The sequence below is a fragment of the Bos indicus x Bos taurus genome, chromosome 5, assembly GCF_003369695.1.
Source record: "Bos indicus x Bos taurus breed Angus x Brahman F1 hybrid chromosome 5, Bos_hybrid_MaternalHap_v2.0, whole genome shotgun sequence".
Lineage (NCBI taxonomy): Eukaryota > Metazoa > Chordata > Mammalia > Artiodactyla > Bovidae > Bos > Bos indicus x Bos taurus.
In genome coordinates, this window is record NC_040080.1 from 23,061,998 (window position 1) to 23,073,482 (window position 11,485).

Genomic DNA, 11,485 nt, shown 5'->3' on the forward strand with positions numbered 1-11,485 from the left:
CTAGTCACACTGGAACCTCACAACACTCTCTTTCCCCCTCCTCTTGTTATTCTCCATAGCATGTATCACTTCCTTCCGCGGTATGTATATTTCACCCATGTATCACTGTGTATTTTCTGTCTCCTCTCCCCCTACTAGAGTGTAAGCCGTCATCCTAGTGTAAATCTGCTTGTTTTCCTCTGTATTCCCAGAGTCTCGGATATCAAGGCACTCAGTAAATATTTGTAGAAAGAAAGAATAAGCAAATTAATAGAAAATGCTCAGTAAGTATTTATTAAATTGAATTAAAAGGGTCAGAAACAGACTGTGAAATTTCCAAACTCTAAAAATGTGTCTGTTTAGGAGCATAGTGAAATTGAGCGAGCGTCGCCTCACCGTAAACATCCTCGAGGAAGGATTAAAATCGTGTGCTCGAGGTGGGAGGGGCAATGGGGCCAGGAAGCGTGCGCCTTCGCAGAAGTTTTGGGGGCTGCCTGACTTCCCCCCTGCGAGGAACTGCACCTGGGAGGCGAGCTTGCTGAGCCGCCCCGCGGGGACATTCGGCTACCACACAGGTGTTTTCCTTTAAGTAATTTTGGTCTTCGTCTCTCTCCTAAGCTGTTAAAGGACACACACAAATCTTGGGTGGCTTATGAGCCACTTCTCAGCTCTAAGGAGAAGACTACCAAGAGTGAAACTGACAACAAAAACATCACCCAGGACGAGATTCTGGGGCTTGGGGGCAGCCGAACCCCCTTTATCAGAGCAGCGCGAGTGTAACTTTCTGTCTTCTCCCAGGCTCCGCCTTTAGGCTGTTTATTGGAAATTCTTCTCCCGGGCTCAGTCTTTTAAAGCCGCCGCCTACTGTCCACAGGAGGATGGCGCTCACAGCTCCGGGTTCTCTTCCCTCGGGGACTCCGTCGTATTTTTTTCACGCTTCGTCGCTACTACAGCGGACGCCTGCCCTCTCACTATTTGCCCCGCAGTTCTACGGTGCCTTGACTGTAAACAAAACACTTTAGATCATAGCAAGGTCGGAGTAAGCACAGCCTTTCTGCTGGCAGCCAGACGTCTTAAGGTGGCGTCACCGTGACTCGTTTGGTTTTCAAGATTAACAAAGCGACAAAATGGTGGTCCTACATACTAGTTAAAGAAATATTCAGGGTGCGTAGGGGATGAAAAATCCATTTTTAACTTTTCTGGAAGATATTAATTCCACGAATAAAATCCAACATCTGTGGCAAGGTGTAATACTCTAGGATGTCTCCATTTACATAGATATGGTAGTTGTGTACTTATGCATCTGAATTTATGCTCATATAGAATACAGAATTTTGGTGTAGTCCAACAACTGTGTAAAGATTTCAACAACAATAATCTATAATTTCAGGAGTAGGGTATAAATTATGGTATTGAGACCTACCCTAATTTTTCTTTCCCTCTTCTCCATCTTCTCCAATTCAGTAGTGGGGGCATTCGACCTAAAATAAAAGAAAGAAAGAAGATGAGACCTTTTACTTAGATGCCAGGTGAAATATTTTCTCTCCATCAGGTAGGAAGTCCGGCCTTTGAAAGCACTGCCTCTCTTGCTGCTCTCTGGGTCTCACCCTGCCCTTTTGGAATCTGCATTTTAGTCATATTAAGTGCAAGGTCATACCAAAGGCCAGTGACAGTCGTATTTAAACATCAGGGACCACAGGCCACATCAAGAAAACAGCTGCAAGCAGCCCAGAGCATGAGAAGGAGCCATTTTGAATCATTTATAGGAGAGGAGGACCTGCAGACTATAGACAGGAGAATCACTCTGGGTGATACCCAGAGAAACCTCTCTTGAGTCTCAGTTTCCTCACTGGTTAAAAGACAAGGTTGAACCACAGGGTTTCCAAGGTTCCTCCTAACTCCTACATTCTGGAGTGTCTGAAGCAAGGCAGGCACACAAAGTGGGCAAATACTATGTGGGTTAAGAAAACAAGTTAAATGTCAAACTCACCTGTAGCATAAATGCCTAAGAAAACTGTAGTGCACAATTGCTGTTGGGCACTGTTAGAACCGGAGATTACTTTCCAGTAAAATGTGTAACTTTGTTCCAGAACAAAAGGAGGATAGGGAGGGCAGTTAAAGACCCTTTGTTTCAGATGTAACAGCCTGTGCATCCTGTTTTAACTTCCATCACCTTGCTCAGGAGCACACTGTTAGGTAAATTTCAAGTTGCAAAAGGGAGCAGAGAAATGCCGAAATACTGGGTTGACCAAAAAGCTCGTTTGGGCTTTTCCGTAGGATCTCCTGGAAAAATCCGAACGAACTTTCTGACCAACCGAACAATCTCAGACGTGAGGACACGGTTGTGGTTGCTTTAGAAATCACTTCGCAACCCGGACTTTCCGATTCCTTTCACTCCTAGAAGACCCGCCGCCCTTTAAAAGCGTCACTCACTTGCATCTGAATGGTGTTCTGGGTGGGTTCCAAGAAGCTGAGTTTGGTAGGAGAGAAGGGTGGAGGAAGGAAGAAGCTGTTGTGTTTGGCGGCTGGACTCAGGTAGAGGAAACTGCTACAACCCGGCAAAGAATTGAAAAATACAAAGAGGAGACGAGTTCCCACACGCAGCCCGCGTCAGTCATCTGTATTTGGGAGGCAAGAACCTGGCCAGGGGTTTAACCTCGTTTTTTGTTTTTTTTTAAACTAAAAGTGTCTGAGACAGCTACAAAGTTTATTAGGGGCTTGAGAGACCAGTTGACTTTTTGATCTTGCAATCCTTTCTTATTTTTTATTGAGGGAGACCTTGGGTTCAGAATACATGATTAAGACTGCATCTATTCAAGGGTAATTTGTAGAAAGACGTCCTCCTAGGCTTCTCCCCTAAGCCCCTAGCCTCCCCTAGAAATAGCAAAGACTTCTAGGTTAAGGGTGAACTAACCACTGCTCACCCCCAGCTTAAGGCACCCAGGCCGAGGGGCTCCCCGCCTCCCCCGCCGTGTGAGCGATTGGGGGCCCCCGGGGGGGAGCCCAGCTAGGGGGCCCAGCTCCCACACTGCATCCCCCCATCCCCCGCTCGGCGAGTGCGGGGAAAACAAGATCGCCAGCCATGGGTACCACCACTGGCGGCCGAACACCTTGGAGCTCTCCCCGGCTTTCCCGGGCGAGGAGCCGGGGAGGTGCGCAGCGCCCGGGATCAGAACACCCGCCGGCCGGCACCGCTGCCCAGGCCCCTCCCCGGCTCCCCGGCCGTTTGGCGAGCTTGTTTGTCTTATTTGTAATTTCTCCTAGGCCAGCCGGAGCAGGTCTGCTGGCAAGACGTGCGCCTCCCGCAGTCACGCGACCAGCCCCGGGTCCCGGCCGCGCGCTCAGCGGCGGCGGTGGCGGCGGCGGCGCGCCCGGGAGGCGGGGAGGCGCGGCGGGGCCACCTTAAGGCCGCGCTCGCCAGCCTCGGCGGGGCGGCTCCCGGCGCCGCGACCAATGATCTCCTCCTCTGTTTAAATAGACTCGCGGTGTCAATCATCTTCTCCTTCGTCAGCCTCCCTTCCACCGCCATATTGGGCAACTCCAAAAAGGGGGCTCGTCTTTTCGGGGGTGTTTTTTTTTCTTCCTCCCCGCTTTCCTCTGGGCTCACTCTCTCGCCGCTCCGCGACTCCGCGACGCCCGCAAGGTTTGGAGAGGGCGCTCGGGCGGCGGGACCCGCGGGCTCGCGGCGGCCGGGACTCGGAGCGGCTCTGCCCCCTCCTGTCTCGGCGGCGCTCGGCTCCCCTCCCCTCCCCTCCGCTCCCCGCCCTCCCGCTTGAACGGCCGGGATCGGGGCTGCCTGGCCCCGGGGGGCTGCCCCTCGCCCCCTCCCCCAGCCCCGTGCGCGCCTAGACGCTCGGGCGCTGACTCGGCTCGCGTTTGTTTCTCTTGGCTCCAGGGGCCGGCGCAGGGCTTATAAAGAGGGGCTCGGGCTGGGTCGGGGCGTTTTGTTTTGTTCGGTTTTGTTTGGCGAGAGAGAGAGAGAGCGCGCGCAAGAGCCTCAGTCGCCGAGACCCCCCCACCCCCACCCCACCCCCCGGGAGGAAGATGTCAAACGTGCGAGTGTCTAACGGGAGTCCGAGCCTGGAGCGGATGGACGCCAGACAGGCGGAGTACCCCAAGCCCTCGGCTTGCAGAAACCTCTTTGGCCCGGTCAATCACGAAGAGTTAACCCGGGACTTGGAGAAGCACTGCAGAGACATGGAAGAGGCCAGCCAGCGCAAGTGGAATTTTGATTTTAAGAATCACAAGCCCCTGGAGGGCAAGTACGAGTGGCAGGAGGTAGAAAAGGGCAGCCTGCCCGAGTTCTACCACAGACCCCCGCGGCCACCCAAAGGCGCCTGCAAGGTGCCGGCGCAGGAAGGCCAGGATGCCAGCGGGGCCCGCCCGGCGGTCCCTTTACTTGGGTCTCAGGCAAACCCAGAGGACACGCATTTGGTCGATCAGAAGACTGATGCCCCGGACAGCCAGACCGGGTTAGCGGAGCAGTGCCCTGGGATAAGGAAGCGACCTGCCGCAGATGGTAATGACCCTTTCCGATGCCTAAAATGTCTGTCTGTGTCTGTCTGCCGCGCTCCTTTCCCTGCTCGAGGGTCTTTAACCGCAGCTTTCTTTTCAGCGAGTTCTGACTTAGCTTTTGGGGCGGAGGCGGGGGGAGCGCACTTTGCTACTCTGAGGTACATGAGTACATGCTATTTATTTAGTTGCCTGCTTGTCTGTTTATGACTTTTAAGTCAGAAGCTTGAGATTGTGTTATCTGATCATTTCTCTAACTGAAAACATCGCGGCTCCTCCCAGCTAGACAGCGGTAGGTATGTGACAATGTTGGGATGTTTATCAACTGCCTCCTTCTTCGCTTTGGAGAGAGAGCTTTGAAGCATAGAAAATACACTTTCTGTTATGTGAAAACAACTTCATTTTGTGCCCTTAAAGGCCACTGGGAATGACGGACCCAGGATTGTGGGTGGAGGTGGTGGGTTTTTTGTCCCTTGACTCTTGGGCTCACTTCTGTCGGCCATTGTTTTTTTCTAATAAAGATTGTTTGTGTGTGTTCTTTTTAAAATTCCCTCTTGCCCTTAGATTCCTCTCCTCAAAACAAAAGAGCCAACAGAACAGAAGAAAATGTTTCAGACGGTTCCCCCAACGCCGGTTCAGTGGAGCAGACGCCCAAGAAGCCTGGCCTCAGAAGGCGTCAGACGTAAACCACTCGGTGGGTTGATGACTTGGAGCAAATAAGTGACACCCCAGTTGGGTTGCAGGAACTCGTGGGCTTTCAAGCCCCAAGATAACCCAATCTCAGTGGTGGCTGGCAGATGAAAACTTGTGGGCTTTTGTTTTATGCTTTGGGAGGACAAAAAGGTAGGAATGGGGAAGACTGGGAATCAGTGGGGAGGTACTATAGTTCTTCCCGGTTTTCACCTCCTGAGATTATTTTCCTTTGAAGCACAACTGATCAGAACAAGTGTCCCAGGCAAGTACTTGTAACCGAGGCTCCGTGAGTAAGAAGGTCAGTTGCCTGAAGGTGCCATCAAAACATGTCCAGAACAATAGGTTCTTTTTCCATCTGACCAAGAGCAGGGGTCTGCCTTCATCCCACTTCATGAGAATTCATCTCCCAGAGGACCACATTGACTCAGTAACAGCTTTTGAGCTCTACATGGGCAAAAATGGCAAATAAATGATTTAATTCAGAACTTTGAGGGAAAAGTGAGGCACTTTTCCTCACTGAAAAAGTGGTTCATATCCAGATAATCAAATAGTTAGAAATGTCACAAGAGAAATATGTGACTTGCTTTTGTCTTTATCATTTTCATATGCTCTCACACTCTCTGGCTTCATATAAGTTTGGAGGATGGAGAAGGAACCTGTGTGTTTAAAAAAATAAAACTGAAATGGAAGGCTCAAAAATACTAAGGTTCCTGCGGAATTTCTGATAACACTGAAGTTGCAAAGCAGAAGTTAGAGTGACTCTGCCAGAGTAAGCAATCCAGGAACACGTCAGCATGTGTATGCTAATCATGCTATAACAGGAGAAGCTGGGTACTTGTAGAGGAAATGGAGAGTACTTATCAGGGCTGGCAGGGGTAGGTGTACCCCCAACTTTAGAAGTGGAGATTTTTGCCATTTACTAAAATATGATCAACATGAAAAGCTAATTTGAATAATCAGCCCCCAGCTTTACACGGATTGGTCTTCTTAAGGATCAAACTACACATATTCATAGTCTGTAAACTTCTGACAATAATTATGTCCTTCTTTCTCTCTCCAAACACTCTCACTAGCCTAGCATATAAAGAGATCCTAATAAATGTTTACACTAACTTTTAAAATCCTCATTTATAAAAATTTTAAAAAGGATGAAGGTGAGGTTCAAGTTGGTTGTGTTTTTAAATCAGTCTCATATATAGGACTTGGTTACATATACCTGATATTTTTCAGAGCTTATATAAAACAGTGCTATGAAACCTCTACATCACAGCTTCTATATATGAAGTAGGTAAATTGGATGAAAATGATTTCTGAAGTAACCCTAACACCTGCGGCTCTTGGTTTGTGACTTGTGGCATAGGTCGTCAGATGAGCAAATCAGACCTGCTGAATTTTGATCTGGCTCCATTCTCACATACCGAGAAGCACTTGTTAGTAAATATTGCCAGTTCAGAGAATACAGGAAATCGTAGTAAGGACCTATTCATAAGCATTCGTGTGTATATTTGTACATATGACTAAGACTAGAAAATTTTGGGGGAAAAAAAAAGTGAATAGAATTTTCTTTGGAGAGCCTTTATAAATATCATTGCCAGTTATTTTTCAAACTGAGAAAATTCTGCTACTCTTAAGTGTTATTGGTTTCTGAATTTTCCCATGTCTGTTCTTTCTCATCTTTGACCCCAATTCTCTAGACCAGGGTTTCTCAACCTCTGCACTGCTGACATTTGGGGCCGAATAATTCTTTGTTGAAGGAGGCTGTCCCAGGCATTGTAGAATGTTCTGGCAGCATCCCTGATCTATTGAAGCACATGCCAGTAGAAACCCCTCCGGTCATACCCAGTGTGACAACCAAAAATGTCTCCAGACATTGCCAAATGTCCCCCTGGGGGTGGGGGGATGGCGAGGGGCAGGCAGCAAAATTACCCACTGTTGAATACTGCTGTTCCAGACAAAAGCCTATAGCACAGGGGAGAGTGAAAAGCCAGTGAGAGAAATGTTGGTTGGAGATGACTCTAGTCACCAGCTTTTAGTATGTTCGTTCTTTCCCATTGCTCAGGTATTTCCCAGCTAAAACTAACAAAATAATTCCGGTAATATATTGACAATGTTATTCTAGTGCCTTTTCTTCTAATTCTTTCTCCTTGTTTCTTTTGCAGAACTAAGAGTATGTTTCCTTGTTTATCAGATACATCACTGCTTGATGAAGCAAGGAAGATATAAATTAAAAATTTGGAATACATATCGCTGACTCCAAGAATGGACATCCTTTACAAGCACTGAACAGCAACAGACTTAATAACACTAAAGTTTTAGGCACTCTTAAATCATCTGCCTCTAAAAGCGTTGGATGTAGCATTGTGCAATTAGGTTTTTCCTTATTTGCTTCATTGTACTACCTGTGTATATAGTTTTTACTTTTTATGTAGCACATAAACTTTGGGGAAGGGAGGGCCGGGGTGGGTACTGAGGAATTGGCATGGGGGGTTGTATTAAGAGCTTGCTTCGATTTAGAGCAAGGACAAAAATATTTGACTTGCATGAAAAGAAGCAGTTTGGGGGAAGGGTTTTTGAATTATTTTCTTTAAAGATGTAATGTCCCTTTCAATGAAAACTGATATTTCATTTAAAAAATCATCCAAATTTGAACACTGGCTGCAGATAATTGCTGTTTATTTTTACATGAAGTTTTTTTCTCATTTGGGAGCTCTGATGATTCCGTTATGTAGTAGCAAATGGCTTTTTTTTTTTTTTTTTAACAACAACAAAAAACTCAGTGCTCCCCACTAGTATCCCTTACAATTGGCATTTACCAGTATTCAGCAGTCTGGTAATCACTCCAGGTACCTCTGGCCACTCTGGCATGTATGTGGGGAGTGTTCTGAATGCTCAGAATTGACCATTTAATTTTTATCAGATTTTTGAGAACATTTCTTAATTTTCTTTTCACTTCAGGGTGTGTAGACACAGTCAAAATAATTCTAAACTCTTGGATATTTTTAAAGATCTGTAAGTAACTTGACATAAAAAATAATGAAATAATTTTTAATTTACAGCTTCTCATTCTGTTTCTTAATTTGTCCAAAGGATAGTGGTATTTTTAAAGGAAAGTGCATATAGAGAAAAGCACCCGTGGGTTGGTGAAATGGATACTACATCTTTAAACAGTATTTTTACATTGCCTGTGTATGTGTATGAAACAAAACCATTTGAGGTGTACCTGTGTACATAACTCTGTAAAGACACTGAAAATTATACTAACTTATTTATGTTAAAAAGATTTTTTTTTTAATCTAGACAATATACAAGCCAAAGTGGCATGTTTTGTGCATTTGTAAATGCTGTATTGGGTAGAGTAGGTTTTTCCCCTTCTGTTCTTCTGTTAAATAATATGGCTATGCTTAAAAGGTTGCATACTGAGCCAAGTATAATTTTTTGTAATGTGTGAAAAAGATGCCAATTATTGTTACACGTCAAGTAATCAATAAAGAAAACTTCCAGAGCTATTCGTTGAGTTGAACTGTATGTAAATATACCTTACTAAGCTTGAGGTGTTCGACTTAGCATTCTAGTCGTTTCCACAAATGTAATACGATGTGGCAAATACCTAGATAATTCAAATTCAGGCCTACCACTCAGATGATGTTTATGTAGGACCGAATGTAGTAGTCACGCTTTTCCACTTAGTTCTGTATGGGTGGACAAAACTTTAGAAGTGGAAAGTGGGAAAGCCACATTTTCATATTAATAAGATGGTAATATTTATATCTTCTAGAATATGAATGTGTCAGAACCAAAAATTCTTACATAAGTGTAGACTGATCACACACTTGCAGGATTGAAAATGAAACTAACATGGTGACTTCTCTAAATTCTGCATTTACACACACAGAATGTTGTAAGGAGCTAGTGCAATTGTTCAGACCCCCTAAGCTACACCTCTCTTCCAAAATATTCAGATATATAGGTCCTTTAGCAGGGGGCGTGCATTCCACACTAATTTAGATAGAACAGGTATCCTTCAAATTGAACTGGCCATCACACACCAGTTCCTCAACTTTACATTTCCTGGTTACACTCTACACAACCTAAAACTGGTTAATCTGAATACCCAATCTGAGGGTTTGGGGGTCCCATATCCACATAGCAAAATTATTTTTTATTTAAATAAGAAAAAAAGTTAAACAGCATCTTAAAGTAAGATTTACTAAGATGATCCCTCTAATTTAAAATTCCCTTAGAAAATGTGGCTAAGGTGTAAAAAGTAAATTATTTTTTCTAGGAATCTGCAAATGGTTAAATCGCAAAAATCTGGATTTGGATTAAATAGTTTCTCTTGAATAGTTGCATTTAATTTATTGTACCTCAAAGGGGGCTCTAAACAAGATGATTTCAGCTTATTTTGACCCGAAATTGCTTATCCAAAAAAAAAAAAAAGGATTGTCTGTCTGCGACTGCCGGGAAGGGAAAAATAGGTCCTTTGGTGGCTGGGCCACATCTTCCAAGTTGGGGTATTATTTTAATTAAAGGCTAAAGGTGTTTTTGTGATTCTATTCAAAACACGAAGGCAGGGTGTTTTTCAGGAAGAGACTGAGAAAGCAAGAAAAACAATTCAAAATGGGGAGGAAGGAGTGGAGAGTCAGGAAATAATGAAATAAAGTCTCTCTGAGCCAAAAAGTACTTTAAAACGTGTTTCTATCAGATGGGGGGCAAAAATCCTTTTCTAAAAGCTGCTTCTACCCCCCACCCCCGTTTCTTTCCCCAAGAGGCATCGTTAATCCGAATTTTTAGAGATTGCGTTTTAGGAGTACAGGGCCAGAAAGAAGTGGATGCTCGCCGCGCCAGGCACGTTCACAGGAACGCAGCCCCTAAAGTCATCGTGTCGGTCCTTCGCCCGTTCTGCGTCAAGTCTCTAAACGTGTCCCCGAGATTCTGACCGTTCTCTCCCCGACCCCAGACTGCCTGGCCCGCCGCGGGCGTCGCTCCGAGGGGATGCGGCCGCCGGCCCAGGCACCCCCCACCCCGCTACTCGGGCCACCGCGCCGTAGTCTCTCCGCCCTGAGCCGCAGCCCTACGATCGCCCGCCGCGGCAGTTGCGGGGTCGGGCTGACCGGAGCCTCGGCAAGAAAAGACTATCAAATCTAGCTCCTCGTCTGCTACCGGCGGCTCCCGCAACTCCCGGATCGCTGCGCGCAGTTCCCGCGCCCCAGGCACCCGCAGGCCGTGAAGGGCGGCTGCGCCTCGGCCCGCGCAGCTGGGCTGGGCGGTTTCTCCGAAACTTGCCTCTCTCATCATCTCCCCTCTGGGCTCAGAAAGAAGCGAAAACCCCCATTCCTCTCCACAATCAGACCCTGCCCATCAGTACCCCGTCAACTCCAGGGCGCTGGGGAGATGTGAGCGGAGGGGAGAACCTTTCCGAATTCGTGGACCCTCCAGGGCAGCAGTCCGCTCCCACCCCCACCCCAGGCTCCAATGATCCGCAGCCCCGCGCATTTCGAAAGCCTTCTCGGCTCGCCGGCGGCCCAGGAGGGCCGCAGCCGCGCGCTAGAGGAGCCGAGCGCCGCTGCCGCTCGCGGGGGTCGCTTCCTCGCTTACACCCGCTCTGCCAAGTCCCCCGGTCGCATCCCCGCTGCCCAGTGAAGGGGATCAGGGCAGAGCAGGGAAGAACTAGGAAACTGTGGGTCCAGGGGCGTGATTGCAGACGAAGGGGACCGTGGAAATCTACAGGAGGGGAGCGGGGCGCGCGGCCTTTCAGGCCACGGTGCGCCCACCGGCCGCGCGCCGGGACCTTTCCCGGATGCCGAGGAACGTTGCCTTCGCCATTTCATCTTCACCCTTGTTAGCGTAGACACTTGTTCTTCCGAAGCTTTTTCTGACTGGGAAAAAAAAGTGTTTTGAAAGCTCATCTAGGATCTGCTATCTGTTTTCCAGACTATTAGTTTTTTTTTTAAGTTTGCCAAGTCTTTCACCTGGGCCACACCCTATGCTCGCTGCCCTCCCTCCCGGCCAAAATTAAGGTGAAAATCCTGCGCAGTGGGGGAGGGCAAGAGGGTCCACGGTCACGCTTGACCCTGCCTTCCCGGGTGTCGGCATGGGGGCGGTGGCACCGCCTGTATCTCGGCTTGCGTGGGGGTGGGGCAGGGTGGGGTCAGCGCCAGCCCGGACCCCGCAGAACCGAAAGTGTAGCCTTCGCACGTCAATTCGAGGCCCCGTGGAGTGGGGGTGGGGGGGATGGTGGTGCTCTCTGCGTACTGGGCCTGTCCCGCGTGGGAACACACACAAGAGGGAGGCAGGAGTCAGT

General features: G+C 47.7%; 1 protein-coding gene across 1 annotated transcript; it reads left to right on the forward strand.

Moving 5' to 3' along the window:
• Nucleotides 1-3,412: 3,412 nt before the first annotated feature.
• On the forward strand, nt 3,413-8,690 carry CDKN1B (cyclin dependent kinase inhibitor 1B). Its single transcript, XM_027541377.1, has 3 exons — nt 3,413-4,498; nt 5,056-5,185; nt 7,344-8,690. The coding sequence occupies exons 1-2, from the start codon at nt 4,024-4,026 to the stop codon at nt 5,175-5,177; spliced, it is 597 nt and encodes a 198-aa protein (XP_027397178.1). The 5' UTR covers nt 3,413-4,023; the 3' UTR covers nt 5,178-5,185; nt 7,344-8,690.
• The last annotated feature ends 2,795 nt before the right edge of the window (nt 8,691-11,485 follow it).